Source organism: Oncorhynchus tshawytscha, linkage group LG06 (assembly GCF_018296145.1).
Source record: "Oncorhynchus tshawytscha isolate Ot180627B linkage group LG06, Otsh_v2.0, whole genome shotgun sequence".
Taxonomy (NCBI): Eukaryota; Metazoa; Chordata; class Actinopteri; order Salmoniformes; family Salmonidae; genus Oncorhynchus; species Oncorhynchus tshawytscha.
This window is the reverse complement of record NC_056434.1, coordinates 30,334,757-30,361,541: the sequence shown is the minus strand read 5'-3', so window position 1 is coordinate 30,361,541 and position 26,785 is coordinate 30,334,757. Positions and strand designations below refer to the sequence as shown.

The window sequence follows — 26,785 nt, the reverse complement described above, 5'->3', positions numbered from 1 at the left end:
CTGTACGCACTCATTGGCTGGCCCCCGCTTCATACTCGTCGCCAAACCCACTGGCTCCAGGTCATCTACAAGTCTTTGCTAGGTAAAGCCCCGCCTTATCTCAGCTCACTGGTCACCATAGCAGCACCCACCCGTAGCATGTGCTCCAGCAGGTATATTTTACTGGTCAACCCCCAAAGCCAATTCCTCTTTTGGCCACCTTTCCTTCCAGTTCTCTGCTGCCAATGACTGGAACGAACTGCAAAAAAATCACTGAAGCTGGAGACTCATATGTCCCTCACTATCTTTAAGCACCAGCTGTCAGAGCAGCTCACAGATCACTGTACCTGTACATAGCCCATCTGTTAATAGCCCATCCAACTACCTCATCCCTATACTGTTTTATTTATTTTGCTCCTTTGCACCCCAGTATCTCTACTTGCACATTAGTCTTCTGCACATCTATCACTCCAGTGGTTAATTGCCATGTTGTAATTATTTCGCCACTATGAACTATTTATTGCCTTACCTCCCTTATCCTACCTCATTTGCACACACTGTATATGGACTTTTTCTGTTGTATAGAAACTGTATACTGACTGTATGTTTGTTTTTTCCATTTGTAACTCTGTGTTGTTGTTTGTGGCGCACTGCTTTGCTTTATCTTGGCCAGGTCGCAGTTGTAAATGAGAACTTGTTCTCAACTAGCCTACCTGGTTAAATAAAGGTGAATTTTTTTACATATAGGTAGGAGTAAAGTGTCTATGAAGAGATAATAAACAGAGAGTTTCAGCAGTGTAAAAATGGGGTGGGGGACAATGCAAATAGTCCAGGTAGCCATTTGATTAGCTGTTCAGGAGTCTTATGGCTTGGGGTAGAAGCTGTTAAAAGCCTTTTGCACCTAGACTTGTTGCTCCAGTACCTCTTGCTGTGTGGTAGCAGAGAGAACAGTCTATGACTACGGTGGCTGGAGTCTTTGGCAATTTTTAGGGCCTTCCTCTGACACCGCCTGCTATAGAGGTCTTGGATGGCAGGAAGCTTGGCTCCAGTTTTATTTTTTTATTTTTTTTATTTCACCTTTATTTAACCAGGTAGGCTAGTTGAGAACAAGTTCTCATTTACAACTGCGACCTGGCCAAGATAAAGCATAGCAGTGTGATCCGACAACAACACAGAGTTACACATGGAGTAAACAATAAACAAGTCAATAACACAGTAAAAAAAAATTTTTTTTAAATAAAAAAGGAGTCTATATACATTGTGTGCAAAAGGCATGAGGAGGTAGGCGAATAATTACAATTTTAGCAGATTAACACTGGAGTGATAAATGATCAGATGGTCATGTGCAGGTAGAGATACTGGTGTGTAAAAGAGCAGAAAAGTAAATAAATAAAAACAGTATGGGGATGAGGTAGGTAAATTGGGTGGGCTATTTACCGATGGACTATGTACAGCTGCAGCGATCGGTTAGCTGCTCAGATAGCAGATGTTTAAAGTTGGTGAGGGAGATAAAAGTCTCCAACTTCAATGATTTTTGCAATTCGTTCCAGTCACAAGCAGCAGAGAACTGGAAGGAAAGGCGTCCAAATGAGGTGTTGGCTTTAGGGATGATCAGTGAGATACACCTGCTGGAGCGCGTGCTACGGGTGGGTGTTGCCATCGTGACCAGTGAACTGAGATAAGCCGGAGCTTTACCTAGCATGGACTTGTAGATGATTTGGAGCCAGTGGGTCTGGCGACGAATATGTAGCGAGGGCCAGCCGACTAGAGCATACAGGTCGCAGTGGTGGGTGGTATAAGGTGCTTTAGTAACAAAGTGGATGGCACTGTGATAAACTGCATCCAGTTTGCTGAGTAGAGTATTGGAAGCCATTTTGTAGATGACATCGCCGAAGTCGAGGATCGGTAGGATAGTCAGTTTTACTAGGGTAAGTTTGGCGGCGTGAGTGAAGGAGGCTTTGTTGCGAAATAGAAAGAAGATTCTAGATTTGATTTTGTTTGGAGATGTTTGATATGAGTCTGGAAGGAGAGTTTACAGTCTAGCCAGACACCTAGGTACTTATAGATGCCCACATATTCTTTGTGATGCTCGTCGGGCGTGCGGGTGCATTCAGCGAACGGTTGATTTGCATTTGGTTTTACTAGCGTTTAAGAGCAGTTGGAGGCCACGGAAGGAGTGTTGTATGGTGTTGAAGCTTGTTTGGAGGTTAGATAGCACAGTGTCCAAGGAAGGGCCAGAAGTATACAGAATGGTGTCATCTGTGTAGAGGTGGATCAGGGAATCGCCCGCAGCAAGAGCAACATCATTGATATATACAGAGAAAAGAGTCAGCCCAAGAATTGAACCCTGTGGCACCCCCATAGAGACTGCCAGAGGACCGGACAACATGCTCTCCGATTTGACACACTGAACTCTGTCTGCAAAGTAGTTGGTGAACCAGGCAAGGCAGTCATTAGAAAAACCGAGGCTACTGGGTCTTCCGATAAGAATATAGTGATTGACAGAGTTGAAAGCCTTGGCCAGGTCAATGAAGACGGCTGCACAGTACTGTCTTTTATCGATGGCGGTTATGATATCGTTTAGTACCTTGAGCGTGGCTGAGGTGCACCCATGACCAGATTGCACAGCGGAGAAGGTACGGTGGGATTCGAGATGGTCAGTGAGCTGTTTGTTGACTTGGCTTTCAAATAACTTAGATAGGCAGGGCAGGATGGATATTGGTCTGTAACAGTTTGGGTCCAGGGTGTCTCCCCCTTTGAAGAGGGGGGATGACCGCGGCAACTTTCCAGTCCTTGGGGATCTCAGACGATATGAAAGAGAGGTTGAACAGGCTGGTAATAGGGGTTGCGACAATGGCGGCGGATAGTTTCAGAAATAGAGGGTCCAGATAGTCAAGCCAGCTGATTTGTACAGGTCCAGGTTTTGCAGCTCTTTCAGAACATATGCTATCTGGGTAAAGGAGAAGCTGGGGAGGGTGGAGCTGTTGGCCGAGGTTGGAGTAGCCAGGAGGAAGGCATGGGCAACCGTTGTGAAATGCTTTTCGAAGTTTTCGATTATCATGGATTTATCAGTGGTGACCGTGTTACCTAGCCTCAGTGCAGTGGGCAGCTGGGAGGAGGTGCTCTTGTTCTCCATGGACTTTTATTTTATCTTTATTTAACCAGGCAAGTCAGTTAAGAGCAAATTCTTATTTTCAATGATGGCCTAGGAACAGTGGGTTAACTGCCTGTTCAGGGGAAGAACGACAGACCTTGTCAGCTCGGGGGTTTGAACTTGCAACCTTCCGGTTACTAGTCCAATGCTCTAACCACTAGGCTACCCTGCCAGAACTTTTTGGAGTTAGAGCTACAGGATGCACATTTCTGCTTGAAAAAGCTGGCCTTTGCTTTCCTGACTGACTGCGTGTATTGGTTCCTGTTCCCTGAACAGTTGCATATCGCAGGGACTATTCGATGCTATTGCAGTCTGCCACAGAATGTTTTTGTGCTGGTCGAGGGCAGTCAGGTCTGGAGTGAACCAGGGGCTTTATCTGTTCTTAGTTCTGCATTTTTTTGAACGGAGCATGCTTATCTAAGATGGTGAGGAAGTTACTTTTAAAGAATGACCAGGCATCCTCAACTGACGGGATGAGGTCAATATCCTTCCAGGATACCCGGGCCAGGTCGATTAGAAAGGCCTGCTCGCAGATGTGTTTTAGGGAGCGTTTGACAGTGATTAGGGTTGGTTGTTTGACTGCGGACCCGTAGCGGATACAGGCAATGAGGCAGTGATCGCTGAGATCCTGATTGAAGACAGCGGAGGTGTATTTGGAGGGCCAGTTGGTCAGGATAACGTCTATGAGGGTGCCCTTGTTTACAGATTTAGGGTTGTACCTGGTGGATTCCTTGATGATTTGTGTGAGATTGAGGGCATCTATCTTAGATTGTAGGACTGCCGGGGTGTTAAGCATATCCCAGTTTAGGTCACCTAACAGAACAAACTCTGAGGCTAGATGGGGGGGCGATCAATTCACAATTGGTGTCCAGAGCACAGCTGGGAGCTGAGGGGGTCGGTAGCAGCCAGCAACAGTGAGAGTCTTATTTCTGGAGAGATTAATTTTTAAAATTAGAAGTTCGAACTGTTTGGGTATGGACCTGGAAAGTATGACATTACTTTGCAGGCTAACTCTGCAGTAGACTGCAACTCCCCTTTGGCAGTTCTATCATGATGGAAAATGTTATAGTTGGGTATGGAAATCTCAGATTTTTGGTAGCCTTCCTAAGCCAGGATTCAGACACAGCAAGGACATCAGGGTTTGCAGAGTGTGCTAAAGCAGTGTGTGAAACAAACTTAGGGAGGAGGCTTCTGATGTTGACATGCATGAAACCAAGGCTTTTTTGATCACAGAAGTTAACAAATGAGGGTGCCTGGGGACATGCAGGGCCTGGGTTTACCTCCACATCACCCGTGCAACAGAGGAGGAGTAGGATGAGGGTGCGGCTAAAGGCTATCAAAACTGGTCGCCTAGAGCATTGGGGACAAAGAATAAAAGGAGCAGATTTCTGGGCATGGTAGAATATATTCAGGGCATAATGCACAGACAGGAGTATGGTGGGGTGCGGGTACAGCGGAGGTAAGCCCAGGCACTGGGTGATGATAAGAGAGGTTGTGTCTCGGGACATGCTGGTTGTAATGGGTGAGGTCACCGCATGTGTGGGAGGTGGGGCAAAGGAGGTATCAGAGGTATGAAGAGTGGATCTAGGGGGTCCATTGTAAACTAAAACAATGATAACTAACCTGAACAACAGTATACAAGGTATATTGACATTTGAGAGAGACATATAGCGAGGCATAATGTAATCGCAGGTGTTGATTGGGAGAGCTAGCTAAAACAACAGGTGAGACAACAACAGCTAATCAGCTAACACAACAGCAGGTAAAATGGCGAAGACTAGGCCGAGAAGGTCGGATTAACTACACACAGAGCCTGAGTTCGCGGCTGGGGCCGACAGATAACAAATAAATAAACAGAATGGAGTACCGTGATTAATGGACAGTCCAGCAGGCATCAGCTATGTAGCCAAGTGATCATAGTGTCCAGGGGGCAGCAGTAGATGAGACAGGGGAGCCGCCACTACGCTAGCGACACAGCGTTTAAAGTTAGTAGCCCTGGGCTAGTAGGAGCGTCTGCTCCGACTTAGGCCGGATGAAGGCACAGCGGATGGAGTATTCATCGGCATGGTGATGGTGCGTGGTGGTGCGGCGGGGCACAGTGTCGACAGAGAATCCAAGCCAGATGGCGAAAGAGGTATTGTGGAATTTAGTTTGCTGGCCTGGAGATGTGCCTGGCACACGGCTAATTGGTGCTAGCTTCGTGGCAGTGGCGTTAGCTATATCCAATCAGTAGCAGCAGTGATCCGGTGCCACGGTCCAGAGTTTACAGCAAGGATCCGGTGGTGTTTTGGGCTCTAGCCGTGTATGAGTGGGGTTCGGGTGAACAGCTGAGTAGGCCGGGAGGTGGGCCTCAGGGATAGCTTTGGTACTGGGTGCCACGGTGAGTGAAAGCTAGCTGTGAGCTAGCTAGCTGCAAGCTGTGAGCTAGCTAGCTAGCTGCAAGCTAGCTGTGAAGATCAGAAGTAGTGGTCCAGGGATTACGGCAGGAATCCGGCGTTGTTGTGGAGAGACAGTCCGATATTGGTAGACTAGTGAGTATTATCCAGGCTAAAAACAGGGCTTTTTAGCCTGTCATTGTTAGCCACTGCAGAAGGTCAAATCTGCTAGCAGTGGCTAACAATGACTAAATAGCTTGTAGCTAATTAGCTGGTTAGCTTCTGGAGATTCTTGAATGTGTTCTAAAATTGAAAATAATAGCGATTCCGTATCACATTGGGTGAGGCAGGTTACCGGAAGGTATAATCGAATAAAGAAATTGAAAAGAGATTGAAAATAAATTGAAATATATATACAAAAAATATGAAAAATACAAAAGTACACGAGAGGACAAAACAAACACGTCTTCACTGCTAAGCCATCTTGGAGTGATGTATTAGGTAGTGCATACAGCCCAGTACGCACTACAGACATTTTTTTTATTCATATTATTTAGGGTTAAGTGCCTTGCAACTCTGTCGATGTTGCACATAGTTGGCTCTGGGATTCAAACCAATGACCTTTCGGTTGCTGGCACAACACTCTTAACTGCTAGGCTACCTCCCCATGTGAAACATCTACTTAACTTGTTATTATGACACATCAGGTCCCATTATTCCTCTGTTGAGAGGGGTTATTTATTGCTACTCTGAGCTTAAATATTTGTGATTATCGAACATGAGATTGATAGTCCTTAATCCTGCTGTACAGTGCCAATTTGGAAGAATAATATGTCCCAGTTGCTATCTAATTTTGCTTGGCAACAGGCATACTGCTGTGGAATAGCCTGGGGCAGAGTGTAGCTCAATATTCCCTGCTCAGTGTTTGTTTGAAGGTGTTTCATCACATCGTTGCCTTGATTCAGCTCTGCAGGGATTTGTTAGTTGCACTCATGTGGGAAGTGCATCCAGTACCTACGTACATTATTTAGCTGGGGCAGAGTCTCAGTGCTACACAGTGAGATACTACTAGTCACTAGTGACAGACACAACACTCATACACTGCTGCATCACATATACAGTAGCAGTACTCAGAGGAAAATACAAACAGAAAACTATTACATTAATTCATTGTATTTATAGTATACTATAAATGCAGATATGTTTACAACTATAATGTTTTTTTGTTAATTCAGATAATACACACACATTAACTGCATCCTTATTATGTTATAAAATACATTTGAGAATTACATATTTTGTTATGATTGATTTAAATTGGCTGTACCAAGAGAAGCCTGTTCTGCTGCTGAACACTCTCAATATGGAGCTCAAGCTTGCATTTTGTTTCTCCCTGAACAACACTGAACACTCACCATCTTTTATTTTTCTTTATAATAGATCATCATTCATCTTAGTCTATTTGTTTGCTCCGTGAAAAGAATAAGACATTTTTTTGGACACTTTGGTTTAATCCATAATAGACAGCCATTTTTTGTGAAATAGGTCAGTATAATCACCACAGTGAGGGATGGACAGCCGCTGGTAAAAGGAAATCAATAGAGCTATCTATTTGTCGTAAACCAGGCCAGCATGATTTTTCTCAATTTTTCCTCTCCACTGTACGTTTTTTTCTCTCCCACACAATATGAGTTTTCAGTAAAAGCATTATGTCTGCTATTTTATAAAATTACAAATGTCCTTTGTAAAATGCACTTTCTTTGCATACGTTTGTCAGAATGGAGTGGGTTCTTTATCACCCCCTGGGGCTACAGTGTGTGTGAAAGGAAGAGTGACGTGGGGAGCTGGGAGGGGAGGGGGAGGGGGGTTGCCGCAGCATTTTGTGGTGCTAGAGGGCTGTCTTTGTAGGGCTGGGAGGCTGTCTTTGTGGGCCCTTAATCTGGTTCTTCTCTAGTGCTGTGTCTTTGTGAGTGCCTGAGCCAGAGCGAAGAGAGGAGAAGAGAAGAGAGGCCTCACCCTGTCTCTTTATGTCTCACCCCAACCTGAAAGGCCCTGTCTTGAAGTGTTGTCAGACCAGAAAACAAGAGTAAGTGACATGTGACAAGGACACAATGCTCGGACGGGCCGGCTAAAATTACTGGCCCCATCTGCCTTGAGCGATTTCTCTTCTGCAGGCTGCCTGCCACCCCAGGTGAGGGGCTGAGGGGTTGCTGAGATGGCATGGTTAGTTAGGGTAGGCAGGTTGGCATGACTGGCAAGGCAGGGTAAAGCAGACCGTCACACACGCACCATGCCACAGAGTGAGTAGGGCCGGCCTTGCAGCGCAGGTTATCTGTCACTCGTCAGGTTTCCTGTGCCTCATCACTTTCCCAGGGTGCATGTACATCGTCCAGCCAATGCAGGACAAGAGTGTCAGCATGTAATAAAAGCTTTGATTCATGGAGGGTGACAGAAGAGGAAGTCATAGAGCTCCTCCGGATATGATCCTGAGTGATGCTGACGGGGAAGCTTTAAGATGGGTGCCATAATTAAATGTCCTTGTACCATCATTAACTTCCTCTGGAGAAGAGAAGAGGTAGGCCACACCCAGGCAGGCTCTCTCATCCTCCTCTCCTACACACAGACCACACTCAGGCTAACATTTTTTTTATTTTTCTTGCCTCCATTCTCTATGAAATTTGTGGAACACCCAGAAAGAATTATAGTAATTGTAGTGCTCAGTTGACAACATCCACGGTGGAGATCTTATTTCTACGATCAAAAGTATTTTATTATGAGATTTGCAATTATAATAACTATGAAAATGCAGATGAAATGATATCATGTTTGAATAATGTGGCCCATAATTAACATATATTATTTAATTCCTGAATTATTCAGATGTAATATTGTTGAATAAACTATGCAGACTAAGCTGTTCATTGTCATAGTTGTGTTTAATTCTGATTGTTTCTTTAGCAGAATAAGACAAAAAAATCTAACTGCATAGAAGTAATGTGAATTTGAGGAGGCAATGTTAATTGTATTTATTTTAGGGATAGAACTGCTGGTTGGTAGAATTGTTTTAATCAAATAGACAGGGGTGTCAAACATACTGCCCAGATACTGCGAAGGGGTTTCAGTTTTTTGTGGGGGTGGAAATGACACAAACCAAATCATAACTGTAGAAATTATAATGAACATACATGTATACCATTTCTTGACTGTGTCCAGCTCGCAAATAATCACCTACATGAAAGCTAGACAGTCAGACAGCATACAAAAATTCCAAAAACGGATAGAGGACCATTTTTTACACATTTTGACGGCTAGGAAATATAACCAATTTTCAGTGCGGCCCTCCAGACCTCATTGAAGACCGAATGCACCACTCTGACAAAAATGTGTTTGACACCCCTGGACTAGAGCATATGCAATAGCAAGCTGAAATATAGAGCACACTTTTATTCAGTGAAGACACAGAGATACATAAAGGCATCGCTACTATTGACAAGAAAAAATTACAGTGAAGCTGTTGGTGATCTATTCATGGTAGTTGATCACATGTGAACATTGTATTGGATTACTTTCATTAGAGATCTGGGGCCGGGTCCAATAAATTTCTTCGTAACTGCCATTTTTTCTTTAACTATTGAAGAAAGTTAAGCAAAGTTGCTATTCCTCAATAAAGTTATTGGAAATGTGTTCTTAAGGTTTTTCCTGAGAAAAAAGTTTAGACGAAATGGGATTCTTGAAAATAATGCTTTGGGATTTTTTCTTGGAAATGTACTTAGTTTTAGGACAGTTAAACCCTTGTCTTGAGACAAATGGATACTTTTGGAACCATTAACGTTTTCTTGCGGCACAGACACAGTTGGCTACCGGGTATTTAAATACAGCAAGAATACAAATTAAACACGCATTATCAAGCTAGCTAGTAATTAACAATATATTACAATATTCTAGAAGTGTTAAATAGCTAGCGCTATCTCGTCAATTTGCAAAGAAGAACTTGGCTAAGTTAGCTAACGTTAACATCGTTAGCTATTTTGGCTATAATGTCTTTACTAGCTAACGTAGCTAACTAACTTACCGGTCGCGCAGTCCCTCTACCACCATCTCTATGATGGACGACATCCATTTTTGATTTTGATATAGCTAGTCTGATGGCTATAATGTGTGAATTATAACGAAATAACCAAATCCAATCATCCCTGTCACATAGGCTTATTTATTGGTTTCAAGCACGTCACTAATGTCAGTGCCACATAAGAAGATATTTACAAAGATCCTAAGAAAACTACGAATTTCTAAGAACATTTTGAGGAATTAAATTACGAACGATCTCACGAACTTCCTATTTTTTTCCTTAAGAAACTTCTTACGTTTTTTCGTAAGTAATGTTTTGTGAATCCGGCCCCTGGTGCTGTTCTGTTATTAATGTTTCTGGACAGAAGAATGTGGTTAACCCATTGTGATGTTAGCTGTGATCATTAAGATTCCATAGATAACAAGCATGCAGATTTCAACGCCTTAGCATTATAGGATCCCAGACATCAAAGGAAGGTTCTCATTCTACTGTGTCTGCGGCAGAGAGGTGAAAAAATGAAAACTGTGTGAGAGAGAGGGAGTCAGTAAAAATGGCTAGCTGAGAAATGCTTGCTGTATAACCTACCTGGTCATATGTCATGTTATGATGCTTGATAATGGGTCGATGACTCCTCCTGCATAGTTAGCTTCCTGCTAAATTGGTGTCCTCTCTCTGATTAAGTGGTAGTCTCCTTAACGATGCCGTGGCTGACTGCAGGTTGGCTCACTTTAAAGATCAACTTCATTTCTCACCCCCGGTCATTAAAGTGCGAGCCTGAGTAATTCAAATCAACTTACTGGTGATTTTTCTCTCTGAGACTAAAGACAATGTTTCCTTCTTTGTTTGAGGATCCAACTTTCCCTTTGTTTTCTTCTCCTTTGTTTTTGCAATTTATGTAACAGGATAAAATATTGAATTACATTCAAAGAAAAGGAAACAGAAATATAAAACAAATCAATTGCGGTAAAATATTGTCACTTTTTGCAGTTATTTTCCTTGGATTCCAAGTGCGAAGTGTTTACAGCAAAGATCTGGTCGATGTAGATTTCTCCCTCAGTTAGAATTGTATCATTAAGTGTTTGCCATTATGTCTAAGTGAACAGTTGTACTGTAAGAGAGAGGGAAATACGCTGGTACCCAGTATTGTGCTGGATTACAGAATCAAGGTCGACTCAGAAGACACAGAGCAGCATTATCCCTTAATCCTGTGTTGTGGTTTCAAATAGCCTTTTTCACCTAATCTTCACTAGTAAAATGACAAACATGAATACGGAGGTAGGTGTTTAAACTTGCATTACCTGCAGTGTTCAGGTCAAAGGCTTATACTGACTTAAAGTGGCTCTATATTATATGAAAGAACAGATGATCATGTGCTTGGTGCTCATAACATTTTGTTACGCTGGTATTACAGAAGACTACCCAGCCTTCTGATGAAACTCCCTTAGGCTTGTGTTGGTTTAGAGGTGAAAATCTGGAATCTTCTCTTAGAAAATCTCACTCCTGTCTTCTTTGAGGCAGACTCATTCCTTTATGCTACGTTGGACATTGACCAAGTTTCACTCATTCTATGATACATATTAAGAACTTATTTTGGATTTTGTGGATGTACAGTATTTATAAAACATCTCCTATATGAGATATTGCTCATATCAGTGGTTTGTCCTGTATGTATTTTTTATTTACATTCAACCCTTATTTTGCCAGGTAAGTTGACTGATAACACATTCCCATTTGCAACAACGACCTGGGGAATAGTTACAGGGGAATTAATGAGCCAACTGTAAGCTGGGGATGATTAGGTGACCGTGATGGTATGATGGCCAGATTGAGAATTTAGGCAGGACACCAGGGTTAACACCCCTACTCTTACAATAAGTGACATGGGATCTTTAGTGACCAGAGAGAGTCAGGACACCTGTTTAACTTCCCATCTGAAAGACAGCACCATACACAAGGCAATGTCCCCAATCACTGCCCTGGGGCATTGGGATATTATTATTATAATATATTTTTTGTCCAGAGGAAAAGGTGCCTCCTTGTGGCCCGCCAACACCATCTGGTCTCCCATCCAGGGACTGACCAGGACCAACCCTGCTTAGAGGCAAGCTAGCAGTGGGATGCAGGCTGGTATGCTGCTGGTATGTACAGCATGAGATTTTCATACAGTACAGCTTTTCACTGTGACCACCCGGCCCAGCCCAGGCCCATCTCAGCATGTCTGTCTCTCCCTGCTCTGGGCTGGTGGAGCCCGAGGAAACTTAAAGGTGCTGTGAAAGACTAAAAGTGGGCCAGGCGCTGATGCCTCCTGTTGACCTACCTTGTTCGTGGGGCCAGGTACAGAGTAGTGACAGGCCTCATCCTCTGTGGACCACATTACTAATGTGTGAGGGTGCAGGAGGAGCACACCGTGTGATGAATCACTCCGCCACACCCATGGCATCCTCATAAGTCAAGAGTAAAAGTGTTCATAGCTTGCTGGCTAAAAGTGCTAGCTCCCTCCGTCCGCCATGGAGAAATTCCAGTAAGGCACAACGGAAGGGGGAAGGCTAAGTGCTGTTTGCCTCCATAGCCTGAAGATCTCCCTCCATCTTAAAGAAAAATCTAGTCCTTCTAGTGGGTCACTGGATTTATAGAGTGCTGTAAACTTTGAAATAGTAACTTTCATGCTTGAGCAGAGTTATTTTTAACAAATGAGTGTAATATATACAGTGTGATCTGGACTGCCTCTTCTCAGTTACAGACAGAACATTAAACACTGTTAGTTTAAGCCTAAAACATTTTTCTTCTGAGGTTTTCTGTGCAGAGGATATTCACTGTTGTGTATCCAGAGAGAAGGGCTCTGTGAATTAAGACAGAAAATCAATAGTGCACTTTCTAATTTAAAAGCAATGAAACACATTTAGTTTCACAAAGGAGCTCATTGAATTTTTTTCCCAAACAGAAATATATATAAAACCTGTGTACATCCTTGTTTGTTGTGCTTTGTTTTTTTCTCCCCTCAAGCGAGAAGGTTAACTATTTTAGTTTACATGCCTCCCTCCCCCAGAGTTGATGTTGCTCTATAGTGGTGATGTGGGAGTGTGTAGGTTTGACGCTAGGTAATATATCACAAGCTCCAGGGGGTCTCCCTGGTATGCTCCTCAATAATGAAGTTCATTCGTTAACCCCCTCAAAGGCTAAGTTTTTCAACAGCCACTGCTACTCTTACTAGAGTCACCCACATAATCATGCTTTTTTCTCAGTCGGCTCCTCTGCAGCACATGAAGAATAAGCAGGTCCATTACCAATCCCTCATGCCTGGTTCTGGGCATAATTATCACAGGGAAAATGACCTGCTCTATTTGGTTTGCCGTGGAGGGGGTGCAGAGGGATGCAGCACCCCTAATCACCTACCCCTCTCTGTCCTGTTGGAGATGGAGAGGCTGGTTTTGGGGAGTCTTGCCAGTTCATTAGAATTCACAGGGTTCCACCTCCCCGCCTAGCCAGACTAAGCCTCTTGCACAGGCTGGGATGCCTCCTATAATCTCTCTCCCTCTCTCTCAAGCCTCATATGGCTTCCCCTCTATCCCCACAGACAGCTCTGCGCTAAAGACAGTCAGTACACATAGTTCAAATGTTATGTCCATTGATTTATTGGAGATGTATTTCCAAAACAACTGTCAGTGCTATCAAACATGCCTGTTTAGTTCTACAAAAGATTTCTGTCTGTTTTTCATTATCTCTATAAATATAGCCTAATGTGAATGTGCATTGAGCAGAGTTTGCATTCATTTGAAGCTCTACCAATTACATTAGTTTACTAGTACACTCCATTTGTTGTATTCTAACGGCAACCTCTTTGTAATACGTAATCAAATACTTTTCACTGTAAAAATGTATTGTCTTGACCCATTTTGATCAAATGAGGAGCCAATTCTATTGTTTCTTGTAAACACATTTATTGCCTCTTTGTCATAATTCTCTTATTGCAAAATAAGAAAAGATAAAGGAATCGCCCTGTCATTCCAGTCTATTAAACCTAATGGAGCGATGACAACATCAACAACGTCAAACCAATACAAACTAGCTGCTGGGGGGGCATCTGATGTTTTCAATTAGAGAAGTGTGTTACTTATCAAATTGTTTACTACCAAATGTCTCTGTATTCCTTAATACCTGGAAGGGTCTTAATTTAATTTGGAGCAGACATGAACTATCCTGCACAACGTTATCTGTGGCTTGGGTAAGTGCATGTTAAAGGACCAAGGCAGCCATTTTTTAGCTCAATATAAAATCATTTCTGGGTAACAACTACCTAACTGTGATTGTTTCAAACTTAAATGGTAAAAAAATAAACTAAAATAGCTTCTTAGCAAAAAGCAAATTCTCAAGCAAGAATTATGCTACTGTAGAACTGTCTGCGAGTGTTGAGGTGAAAACTGAAAACTAGCTGTTATTGGCAGAGAGGTGTGGAACTCTCTTTCTTATTTGTCTTTTAACTAATTTACCACCTGGGGATGTCACCAGGCAGGACAAAACTCCATCCCACCAAAACAGACTGACATTTCAGGTGTTCTTTTCAAACAGCTCTTACACTAAAAGGACATTTACATTAATTGTTAAATGGAACATTTCACAGTAATATTCCAAGCTCATAGTGTGGAAAAATATACACTGAGTGTACAAAACATAGAGGACACCTTCCTAATATTGAGTTGCACCCCCGTTTTTGCCCTCAGAACAACCTCAATTTGTTGGGACATGGACTCTACAAGGCGTCGAAAGCGTTCCACAGGGATGCTGACCAATGTTGACTCCAATGCTTCCCACAGTTGTGGCAAGTTGGCTGGACGTCCTTTGGGTGGTGGACCATTCTTTATACAGACAGGAAACTCTTGAGCGTGAAAAACTCAGCAACATTAGAGTTCTTGACACACTCAAACTGGTAGGAGTTCAGGTGGGCCTTTGTACTTCAGCAACCGAAGGAAATGAGTGGTGCTCAATATTAATGACAAAAATCATGAGAATGGCTTACAAAGAAAAGCTTCCAAAAGGACTACTTTGAGGTAAAAAAAGGAGTTGGAGCACTCGACAATATAAGGCAGAGATGTATTTATTTTTGCTTACTTTAATCCATTGTACAGGGTGCGAACAGGTGACTGACGTTGACACTCAAACCAGTGTGCCTGGCACCTACTACCATACCCCGTGCAAAGGAAAATTAATATTTTGTCTTGCCCATTCACCATCTGAATGGCACACATATACGATCCAAGTCTCAATTATCTCAAAGCTTAAAAATCTTTATTTAACATGTCTCTTCCGCTTCATCTATATTGATTGAAGTGGATTTAACAAGTGACATCAATAAGGGATCATAGCTTTCAACTGGATTCACCTGGTCATTGTGTCATGGAAAGGTGTTCCTAATGTTTTGTACACTCAGTGTGTATAACACAGGAAAATCACATTTTTGGCTGTGCTGGCCATTTTAATATATATCTTGGTCTTTTGATATTTTCATTGTTTATCTCCATCATGACGCACATCTTGTCAAGTCTACTGAACCCTCTTCTGTGGCTGATGTCACAACTCTTCTCTTCTCATCCTTATTTAGCACGTACTGTAAACACTTTGATGTCATTGACTTGTAAATATTAGAATGTATGATTGCTCTATCCGAGATTGGATGAGCTTGAACACAAAACAACGTTTTCTAGCTCTACTCTGTAAATGATGTTGGTTGTAGACCTAGTAGCAGAGGTTGGAGTCATGTTTTATTCAACCACATTATAGTAAATAGACTGTTGTGACTTTTATTGACTTTGTGTATGCAGTTATTATGTCACTGATAGCTGTGGCATAGACCTAACCTAATGCACCTCCTCCTGTAGTTGTAGTAATGGTGGACCGGCTCATATATGTCTTTTTACTGAGGATTTTGTCTTTTGTCTGTGTGGCCTTACTGCTCTATAAATATGTATGGGTTTGTGAGCTGGGCTGAGGCTGATGCTGGGCTGGCGTGGGGCTCCACATATGGAGAGCAGTCACTAATGGAGAGGCCACTGATCACACTGTCACTGTGTGTCAGTCAGTCAGCAGCCCACAACCCCCACTACCACCCACCACTCTCCACTACAGCTGCCTCTCTGCCTGCCTCACTATACCGCACTGCACTCCTCTGCAGGCATGACAGCATACATGTATGTTTCTAAGCTCTCCACGCTCACATTTAAACCTCTTTAAATGCTCTGCTCCCCACCCCACCGAATGAAACCTCTTTAAATGCTCTGCTCCCCACCCCACCGAATGAAACCTCTTTTATTTTCCCTGAAATAGATATTCCCTTTGTTGTCAGTGTGATTTATTGAAGTCTTCCCCACAAGTGGAAGCCCCAGGAAATTGCCTGGAATGGCTCTAAATTGGTTTATGATTGTCTCGTATGGGTTGGTGCTGTTATGGTTTGATATTATGGCCTCCACTCCTTGGCGTTTATATTAAATCGACCTGTATTGTTTTCATTGGGTGTCTGTTGGACGTTGTTAATTCTACTTCAGCTGGGGGCTGGCAATACACACACACATCGTCCATGTCACTGTACGGATTATTTGTTGTTGTATCTATCACTGATATGTGTCTTTTTCCTGGGATACAGAGGAGGGTGAGTGCTGAGTCCCCATGCACTCTATGATCTGTGGTCTGGAGAGCTGTGGCAGTGGTATGGTACCGTAGGAGTTAATGTGGATCAGCTGCGTCCCAAGCCAGCCCAGCCCAGCCAGCGAGGGAAGGCGTGGGGTGCTGGATGTCTACTGACAGACTGCTAATGAGGCCATTATCGGCTCTGGTCCTCTCCTCTCCTCTGGGGCACCAGTAGAGGCTCCGCGTCTCCTCTCAATTGAATTCCATCCCACAGGGCTTGTTTACAATAAATACATTTGCTTGAATTAATCAGCGAGGAGCGCGAGACACTTGACTGGATCGGTGTTTATGCAGAGAGGCAGTGAGTATGGGCCCACTGCAGCCCGGCACAGCCCAGCTCTGCTCAGCTCTTGACTGCTCCTAACTACAGCTAGAGCTGGTTGTCTGTGGACACACTGACACTGGCTCTGCACACACATCAGGGAGCCATTGATATTTCTTACCTCTCTGATTTTGGATAGGTTCAGTGAACACTTATGCAAGAAATGATGGGTACCAGTCCATCTCGAGGTGGAACTGAATAGAGATCAAAGAGTTACATCACCTGGGATATTTGTTGATCAAAACCCAGGAGGATATCCAATGTCATAATGTGTGGAGGTGGTATAACACACACACACAACAGACAATTTAAACCAATGACAGCAGAGTAACTTTGCACAGTTCACAGATTACAATCATATTATTACATTATATCATCACATTCATAAAAATACATTTGTTTTGTGATTTAGTCAATGTCAGTGATTTAGTCAATGAGTTCAGCAACACCTCAGTATTGGCATACTGTTATTGTGAATGGGTTGTAGTCAGGGGAATGTTCCATCATTGTGTAAGGCAGCAGCTGTGCTCAGAAACACCAGGTATTTCCTGATTGCAGCTGGTCCAGAATGCCTGTACTTCTCACTGTGCCCAGGATAATGTAACTTTATCCAGAGGCGACCTTTATTGAGACCGATTATTACAGTATACAATCACAAACGATCATGTTTCTAAACTCAGCAAAAAAAGAAACGTCCTCTCACTGTCAACTGCGTTTATTTTCAGCAAACTTAACGTGTCAATTTTTGTATGAACGTAACAAGATTCAACAACTGATACATAAACTGAAAAAGTTCCACAGACATGTGACTAACAGAAATGGAATAATGTGTCCCTGAACCAAGGGGGGTCGAAATCAAAAGTAACACTCAGTATCTGGTGTGGCCACCAGCTACATTAAGTACTGCAGTGCATCTCCTCCTCATGGAATGCCAATTCTTGCTGTGAGATGTTCCCTACTCTTCCACCAAGGAAGAGGTGCACTGCAAGTTCCCGGACATTTCTGGGGGGAATGGCCCTAGCCCTCACCCTCCGATCCAACAGGTCCCAGAGTCAGTAGAAAGGCCTCTTTAGTGTCATAAGTTTTCATAACTGTGTCCTTAATTGCCTAACATCTGTAAGCTGTTAGTGTCTTAATGACCGTTCCACAGGTGCATGTTAAATCATTGTTTCTGGTTCATTGAACAAGCATGGGAAACCGTGTTTAAGCCCTTTACATTGAAGATCTGTGATGTTATTTGTATTTTTACGAATTATCTTTGAAAGACGTGGTCCTGAAAATGGGACGTATCTTTTTTTGCTGAGTTTATATGTCACTCTCAGGATGCATTGTGGCTTGTATGTCATGTCTGTCCTGTTGCTTTCACACAATGTCCTCAACCAAGGTTTTACAAAACTCATACATATTCACATACAGTGAACATACACCCGCCACAGACACAATCCACACAAACAAACTCAAGCAGTTGCATGCACTCACCCCTCTATCCATTCCACTCTCTCGTTCACACACAGACACTGTATTGTAGATGTTCCTTTCATTTAAGCTAAACTGTTGTTATCTGCAGTCATCTGAACAATTGGGAAGAGAGTGCAGAGCAGAGTGCAGAGCAGAGTGCAACCAGAAGAGAGTGGGTATGTGTGAGGTCACAGTGGGGCCCGGTCGCCCAGGGGCCAAAGCCATGCGGTTTTATAAACAAGGAACTCACAGCAACAGCAGTGAGATGGCCCATGGTTTAAGACTGACTGATACTGTAGCAAGTAGCAGCACATGGCCAAGGCAACCACACCACATTCTTGTCTGTGCTGAAAGTGACAGTTTAACCTGGCCCTGCGTGGGCCAGCAGACTCTCATGTATGTCTCATGTAGAGAGCTTGTGGTTAGAAACCCAGCATGAGAAACAAACACTAGGTTTCAGTGTGACAGAGGATTGAAATGTGTTTACCACCACATTGTTTTCACTCGTTTGTAACCATGACACGCTTCGTTTGAGGATATCTGCATCTGAATGATGTTTTATGCAGTGACAGTCCAGTTCTTACATTACATGAGATAATGTGTTAATTGTGCCTCTAATGGATCATGTAGAGGTTGTAATGAAACACGTTCATTTGCTAGATTTATGGCGTTTTGGGCAGGAGTTTAATTTGCATACTTGATGTATCATAGGTAGACGTATACACATGGTGGAATATGGTAGCCTGATGACATCCGCTGCTCTGTCGTTCGCTACATACTTTAGTCTGAGACTGCCATCATTGAAGTTGTTTGTGGTGACGAGGTGCACAAGGGGCATTGTACCAAACAAAGTCATCAGCGATTGGATCGTCTCAAACCAATCAGAGTATCAAAGCCAATGAAGAATTTTCAAACCTCTGCTTTACCCACGTGTGTTCTGGCTCAGGCCCATTCCATCGGTTTCTTGACCAATCGGACGGCCCCGAATATGTTTGCATTCGGTGAAGGGATTGGGGAGATCCAGACTCATTGCGGAGAAGAAACTAACGTCAGTGGGTGTGGTGTAGCGTTTGGCCAGATCAAGCGGTCTGCGTAGTCAGGCAAGTAAATATGGAACATTATGTTTGCCAAATCAATGTTTGCTACTAATGTCAAAATCAATGTTGACTGGACATGTCAAAAATAGCTAATTAATTTGGTAAAACTGAATAATTCTAAACGTTTAACATGAAAATATGTCTGAAAGATATTGCCATGAAATAAATAATGCAATGAAATATTTTGCATTTCGAGAGCTTGGGACAAAAAGGTTTTATCAGCAAAAAAGATTATTCTGAGATAATTGGCTTTACATTTCTGAACTCTCATTGGTTTGAATGGTGTCAGCAATTTTATTATTGTATTCTTTTGAACAACATGAATTGGGGTATTCAGAGTACTATATACAGTAGGTAGAGAACATTGAACAAAAATATAGATAGAACCTTATAGTCCCAAGCTTTTGATTTATCTTGAGAAGGGATGATATGAACACCAGCTTATTTATGGACATTCTAAATGAAACCCGGTTATTGGCCAGAGCCGGATTGCACTAAAACCAGAATATTGTATCAGAAAGTGCCAGCTGGTAAGGGGTCTGAACAGATTATCATATGAGGGAGGGAGGGATGGAGAGAGAGGAGTGAGGGAGAGAGCGAGGAGTGAGTGAGAGAGGGAGAGAGAACGAGAGGGAGGGTGGTAGAAAACGATACAGAAACTCATCCGCCAGTCACTGTGGGGTGGAGGGGATCAGCCAAACCCTTTCGTCACTATCTCTCCTTCCTCACCTGCTAGAGCCTGTGTGTGTGAGCCTAGGGAGAAGGGGAGAGGAGGAGAGAGGTGTGTGAGTCCTGTGGAGAGGTCAGGGGAAGGGGCTGAACCTCCACTCGTTTGTCTGGGCTCTGGAATGCTCCACCGCTGCTCTGGAGGCAGACATCTGGAGGCAGACTGAGTAGCAATATCTATCTACACACTCAGAGAGGAGAGGAAGAGACGGCTTCTGCTATCACTGAGCCACAGGGAATTAGACAGCCTTTCTCTATATTCTCTCACTTTTTTTATCTCCTTCCCTCATTCTCTTATTGAACCTATTCATCTACTTGTATTTCTCTTCCCCTTTCTCTCTATTCCAGTCTCTCTTTCTCCTTCTGTTTTCCTATTTTCTTAACATTATGAAAGCAGAGGAAAAGGGAATTGAAAAAATGTCTGGCAGAGCTACTGTTATGACTTTATCCTGGCACTATAAGATAAGCAAGACAAGATAGTAAGAGTGTGCTGTGCCTATCGAGCCCTCAGACAAGCCTCAGTACTGCAATCAGTGGGAAAGGGGCCAGGTTCCCTGCCTGAGCTGTCAGCGCCCCCACTGGCTGCCTGCTGTGCCAATCAAGGGCAGGGGGCGGGGAGCAGGCAGACATTAGCGCTGATGTCACAGTCACATGGATTCTCGTGTGGTCATGCTCGGAGGCAGAGAGACAGAGCTGTGCTGGCCAGCTGCTGCTGAGACAGCAGTGGAGGGCTTTGAGCTGGTGATAGTGCTCTCTTATGGACTCGGAGCTTAATGATGTATTTTGTGATTTCAGCTATGAAAGGTAAGAGCAGAATGCATGCATGCTGTTTCCACGGTGCAATAGGGAGCCAGAGTAACACATAGGGAAGTGAAGCTTCTCTCTATTCACTGCCTGCCAACTCAATTTCAGCCGCTTGTAAGAAAAGAGTGTAAGAGAGTGGGAGGGAGAGAGAGAGGGAGAGAGAGAGAGAGGGGTAGAGAGTAACTGTTCTGAATGTGTTTATTACCAGGGAATTAAGCTGTTGAAATATATATTTTCCTCCAGGAGCAGCTATTTTTTATTTCCTATTCTGGAAGGAAATTAAGTTTGAAATTCTAAACGGATGATTAGACGTGTGTAATGGGATGTTTGGATGTTTCTCTAAAGTGAATAGGATTGTTACTCTCTGTGCTGGTGTGTGTGTGTTTAAGAAATAACAGCCAGTGTGCTCATACTGATCTCTGTTTGATGTGAAATACAGCCCTCAAGCTCTTGAAACAGTTTCACATTTTTGGGGGGTAGACATAGGGGAGTGGACGAGGTGAGAGGAGAGGAGAGGAAGTCCTGGAGTAACGAGGGAGGGAGGACGAGGGGGTTCAGGTGTTTCTGTCGCAGTTCCTTCTCCTTGGCTCTTAATCTGGTTGTTCTAGTCCAGAGGATGTGTCTGTCTGTTCGGAGGGTTGAATTGCATGGTAGACTGGCAGTGTTGAATGTGGGTCTCAGACAAGGTGACAAGGCACTGGCTGGCCCCACTGGCAGACTGGGATTCTTTGAGTTGATACTGGTGTGTGCCTGTGAGTTGTGTTCCACTGACCTATTTGTTGGGTAGTAGGGTATACATGCATGGCCATGGGAGCAAGGCTGGGTTTTCCTCCCAGTCTCAGTGTCATGATCCTGCATGCATAATCCCAGTCATCCCCTCCCCACCCCTATCACACACACACACACACACACACACACACACACACACACACACACACACACACACACACACACACACACACACACCCCTCACCCCACACACACACACTCTTTCTTGCATTTACACACATGCATACCCCCCCCACACACACACACACACACACACGCACACCCACAGAAAATAGTCACATGAAGCACAGGCAGCTGTCACTGTGTATTAGATGGGAAGTTGCAGGAAGGGAAAACAGCAATTGGATCCTAACATTAGTAGTGCTTCTGATGCCTCTGTTCTTTGCCCTTCTGACTCACTGTCTGCATTGCTATATCCTTACCACTCAGTGCATGTCTAATACATACAGTGTGTGGAAACATATTTGTGCATTTTCCACCACGTTCTTATTTCATATTTATAGACATGAATACATTTAGATGATGTACAATACACTGAGACTTGAGAATTCTGAGAATATGATCTTGACCACCTCTGTACAGGGAGGGAGAATTGTGTGACAATTATTTGAATATGCACTTGATGACAATTTGTGAGAATCTTGTGATAAAGTGAGATTACATAGTTGACAGTGATGTGTGAGAATTGTGGGAAGTTATGGGAGAGTGACATGTGACCCTGAGGCAATTATGAAAAATCAGCACTCTGACCCAATGCCCTTTTTTATAGACTTTTATCTTGACTATAGAAAATGGGGAAATTTGTATTTATTTATGGGTGTGACTGTCCAAAATCCAATCTATTTTTTTCCCTTTTCTGTTTTTAGATGCAACTTCCGTTATTATTCAAGACGTATTTATTACCGTATAAAGGCAGGTTGGCATTGAGTCAATATGTATTTATTACTTTTTAAGGGCAGGTCTGCATTGAGTCAATATGTATGTATTACTTTATAAGGGCAGGTCTGCATTGAGTCAATATGTATTTATTACTGTATAAAGGCAGGTTGGCATTGAGTCAATATGTATTTATTACTTCATAAGGCCAGGTCTGCATTGAGTCAATATGTATGTATTACTTTATAAGGGCAGGTCTGCATTGAGTCAATATGTATGTATTACTTTATAAGGGCAGGTCAGCATTGAGTCAATATGTATTTATTACTTTATAAGGGCAGGTCTGCATTGAGTCAATATGTATTTATTACTTTATAAGGGCAGGTCTATTGAGTCAATATGTATTTATTACTTATAAGGGCAGGTCTGCATTGAGTCAATATGTATTTATTACTTTATAAGGGCAGGTCTGCATTGAGTCAATATGTATTTATTACTTTTTAAGGGCAGGTCTGCATTGAGTCAATATGTATTTATTACTTCATAAGGGCAGGTCTGCATTGAGTCAATGTGTATGTATTACTTTATAAGGGCAGGTAAGGGCAGGTCTGCATTGAGTCAGGGCAGGTCTGCATTGAGTCAATATGTATTTATTACTTTATAAGGGCAGGTCTGCATTGAGTCAATATGTATTTATTACTGTTTAAGGGCAGGTCTGCATTGAGTCAATATGTATTTATTACTTCATAAGGGCAGGTCTGCATTGAGTCAATGTGTATGTATTACTTTATAACGGCAGGTCTGCATTAAGTCAATATGTATGTATTACTTTATAACGGCATGTCTAAAATGAATCCATACACCAATAGTGTCATTATTCAGTTCAATTTATCTCATCACAATACATAAATGAGCTGGAATAGATTTTTCGAGAATTTGAAGCCTTTCCAAACAGATATCTGTTTGATGGCTAAGATAGAGGAGTTGTGTATTGACACTTGTTATACAAGAGATGAATGTGTTTTAAACGTCGCTACCTTCCAACAGAGATATGGTCATGGTCTCTCTCTCTCTCTCTCTCTCTCTCTGTGTCTCTCTCTCTCTCTCTCTCTCTCTCTCTCTCTCTCTCTCTGTCTCTCTCTCTCCAGACTCACAACGACACCACTGCCTCTCAAGTACCTAATTACCTGTAATGGAAACATCCCTCTCATTACCCCATACAAATTAGCTAGCCTACTCAACACAATTAAGATGAAAATTCCAAATATTAATTACATAATTAAAGAAAGACATTTGATGTACCAAAAGACAGAAAGAAATAAGTGTATTTCATCTACATTAAAATTAACCCTTCAAGAAACCCTTAAAATTAACCCTTCATCAAGAGCATTAATGTAGAGGGACGTAGCAGTGCTTTTTGAAACCACTCCAAACGGATCGTTCCAATACCAAGCTGTTGTGTTGCATACAGGCAGCGCATAACTATGTGATTTACCACAAGTGTCTACTAGATTGTAAATAATGTTCAGGGGATGGAGACAACATACAGCTAAATTCCATGTGATGGGTGGTTTAAGGGTACGTTAACAAGGCAGTAAATATTTGCTGTAGGTTTGGTGCTCTTTGTCTCTTCCTATCAGCAAGCGGGTGAAGTGCTCTTGTCTAGCGCCTGCGTGCTGCAAGGCTTCCCACATCACAGCAGAGGTTAACAAGATTGGCTATTATCCAGTTAGGGACTGAGGACACTGAAAGCCAGGCAAAAATCACCACAGATTAAGGGGAAGGCAAATTTTAGCCCACCAGCGAGGATTACAAATAAGAGTTACCAGGTAAGGATGTTTGTTACAAGATCCTGTTTTGTATTCATATCAGATCAACAAAAATGAACATAATTTAGTCTGAAATTTCGTTAAAATCAAATCCTAAACATTTTCTAAATCAAAATAAGAATTTTTGCATAATTTTGTATCTTATTCTATTAAATTGCCCATTTGTTTATGCAAATATTTTTGTTAGATTTCGTATTCTCATAGCCCATCCAACCATCCATTATTACTAATGTTAACAGCCGTTTCTTTGACAGAGATGTGGTGTGTTTTGGAGCCATGTATGCTCAGATCTCTCCCTGCACAGTGTCTTTGTTAAGGAAGAGGAGTGGTATTTCCACAGGTTATTAGTGTGTGAGTTGTGGCGCTGTCTGGAGCGTGCTTTGTGACACGTCCTGGCTGCGTGTAGACGGACTGGTTAATGAAATATTGACTGCCCATTGAGAGCATGGATTTTTGATTTAGCTCCAGAGAGGCTCCGAGGACAGGGACGTGTAGTCTGGAGTGAGAGAGGAGACTGCAAGAAGGAGACTGAGCCTGAGACAGCCAGGGCAGAACCCAGCACCGATGCTCCTTCCCTGTACCCTGTACCCTGCCTTCTATGGCTGTGGCTATGGCTATACTGTGCACTGATATGTCCAGGCCTCCACCCTAGCACTTGCGGATGCCTGACAGCTTGGCAAAGCAACTAGGTGCCAGTCACACTCACTGACTTGAGGTTGTATCGGATCACACTCGCCTGTCTTAGTTGTGGCTCATTTCCTGCTTTTTCTGTTTTTAAGTGCACACTCATATGGATGCTTTGAAGTGTCTTCCCATCCTACAGCATTTATTAGCGCCTACTGTACAATAGTGCTATAATACTCCCTCCTTCAGCATACCTCATAACACACTCAGCACAGGTCCACCAGGTCCTGCTGCCACGACCAAATCACTCCACTGCAACATTGAAATATGGAGAAGAAATGTATTATTTTACACAGGAATGTAGATGAACAATTGTTTTTCATCTTTGAGAGATAAAGGCAGAGATAGGTAGGGAAATATGGAGAGAGAGGGACAGATAGAGAGGGAGGGAGGAAGGGAGAGAGATTAGAGGAGTGTATTGAGAGTACCCAATGGATTGTGCACTAAGAGTAGAGTGGGGATTATCGTGCTGTTACTGTCAGTCTTCAAAGGGCCTTTGGAAAGGGACAGCTTTGTATGCAGCATCAGTGTTTATCTGTGGTCAGTATCCCTTGCCCTATTGTCTGGCTGTGCATTACACTATTTCCATGATATGCCCACACTTTCACAATGGATATAATTTCAACACAATGTAATTTTATGTTCTATATGTTATCGATCTGATATTTTATCCATGGTGTGTTTCTCTGTGCATTTTTGCTGGCACTCTCCTGCACCTGCAGTGCCCTCCCAAGCTCTTTCTGCCGGGGCCAAGAAGTTAACAGCGGTTTAGTGGATTGAAGAAGGGAAAGGTTTTCTGAGTACTTTTATTCTGTGCGTGTCTTGTTGCATTGCCTTTTTTCTCCGCAGGTCTCTTGAGGGCTGTCCACTGGCCTTTTGAAGTAGCATCAAAGAGGAAATGGGGGAGCATTATTGATTTTGCGTTTTGTCTGACTCAAATGCTGAGGAATAAAGACACATAAGGAGAGAGGTGTTGGCATCGGCGGTGCTCAGAGAGAGGGGGGAGGAGATGGAGAGTTGAGGAAATGATAGAGACGTATAGGTAAGGAACTCCAGACAGTTAATGCATCTCTCCCCAGAGCCTCCTGCTCTGTTCAGTCTGGCTGTTTCTCCTGGTAGCTACCTTTGTGCTCCTCTCCAATGCTGCAGTAAATAAAGCCCATTAAAGAGACAGACCTCTCTAGTCTCTCCACCTCCATGTCAGATATCTTATCTCCGACTCTATCAGGTTGGTGTCATCATCTCACAGCATCCCGCAGTTGACCTGCATTTCTTTGAAAAGCCAAGCTACTCAGTTCTTAGCTGTAATCAAATTTGTGCTCTAGGTACAGTTGAAATCGGAAGTTTCACATACACCTTTGCCAAATACATTTAAACTCAGTTTTTCACAATTCCTGACATTTAATCCTAGTAAAGATTCCCTGTTTTAGGTCAGTTAGGCTCACCACTATATTTTTAGAATGTGAAATGTCAGAATAATAGTAGAGAGAATGATTTATTTCAGCTTTTATTTCTTTCATCACATTACCAGTGGGTCAGAAGTTTACATACACTCAATTAGTATTTGTAGCGTTGCCTTTAAATTGTTTAATTTGGGTCAAACATTGTGGGTAGCCTTCCACAAACTTCCCACAATAAGTTGGGTGAATTTTGACCCATTCCTCCTGACAGAGCTGGTGTAACTGAGTCAGGTTTGTAAGCCTCCTTGCTTGCACATGCTTTTTCAGTTCTGACCACATATTTTCTATAGGATTGAAGTCAGGGCTTTGTGATGACCACTCCAATACCTTGACTTTGTTGTCCTTAACTCTTGGAACTACCCATCCCGGATCCGGGAGAATTGTCATCAACTACACTAATTAGCATAGCGCAACGGTCAAAAAATATTACTAGAAAATATTCATATTCATGAAATCACAAGTGAAATATAGTGAAAGCCTTTTGC

The 26,785-nt window shown here is 42.8% G+C and overlaps 1 protein-coding gene across 3 annotated transcripts in view; it reads left to right on the top strand.

The window, feature by feature from the left end:
- Positions 1 to 26,785, top strand: part of LOC112252394 (RAR-related orphan receptor A, paralog a) — a 263,172-nt gene that overhangs the window by 175,581 nt on the left and 60,806 nt on the right. The window contains exon 1 of one of the 3 annotated variants that reach the window (XM_024423574.2): positions 20,512 to 20,662. The exons of the other annotated variants lie outside the window; for them this stretch is intronic. Within the exon in view, the coding sequence (XP_024279342.2) occupies positions 20,632 to 20,662 (31 nt within the window). The 5' untranslated portion in view covers positions 20,512 to 20,631. Of the gene's footprint in view, positions 1 to 20,511; positions 20,663 to 26,785 lie in introns of those variants that run through there. 3 annotated transcript variants of the gene reach the window in all.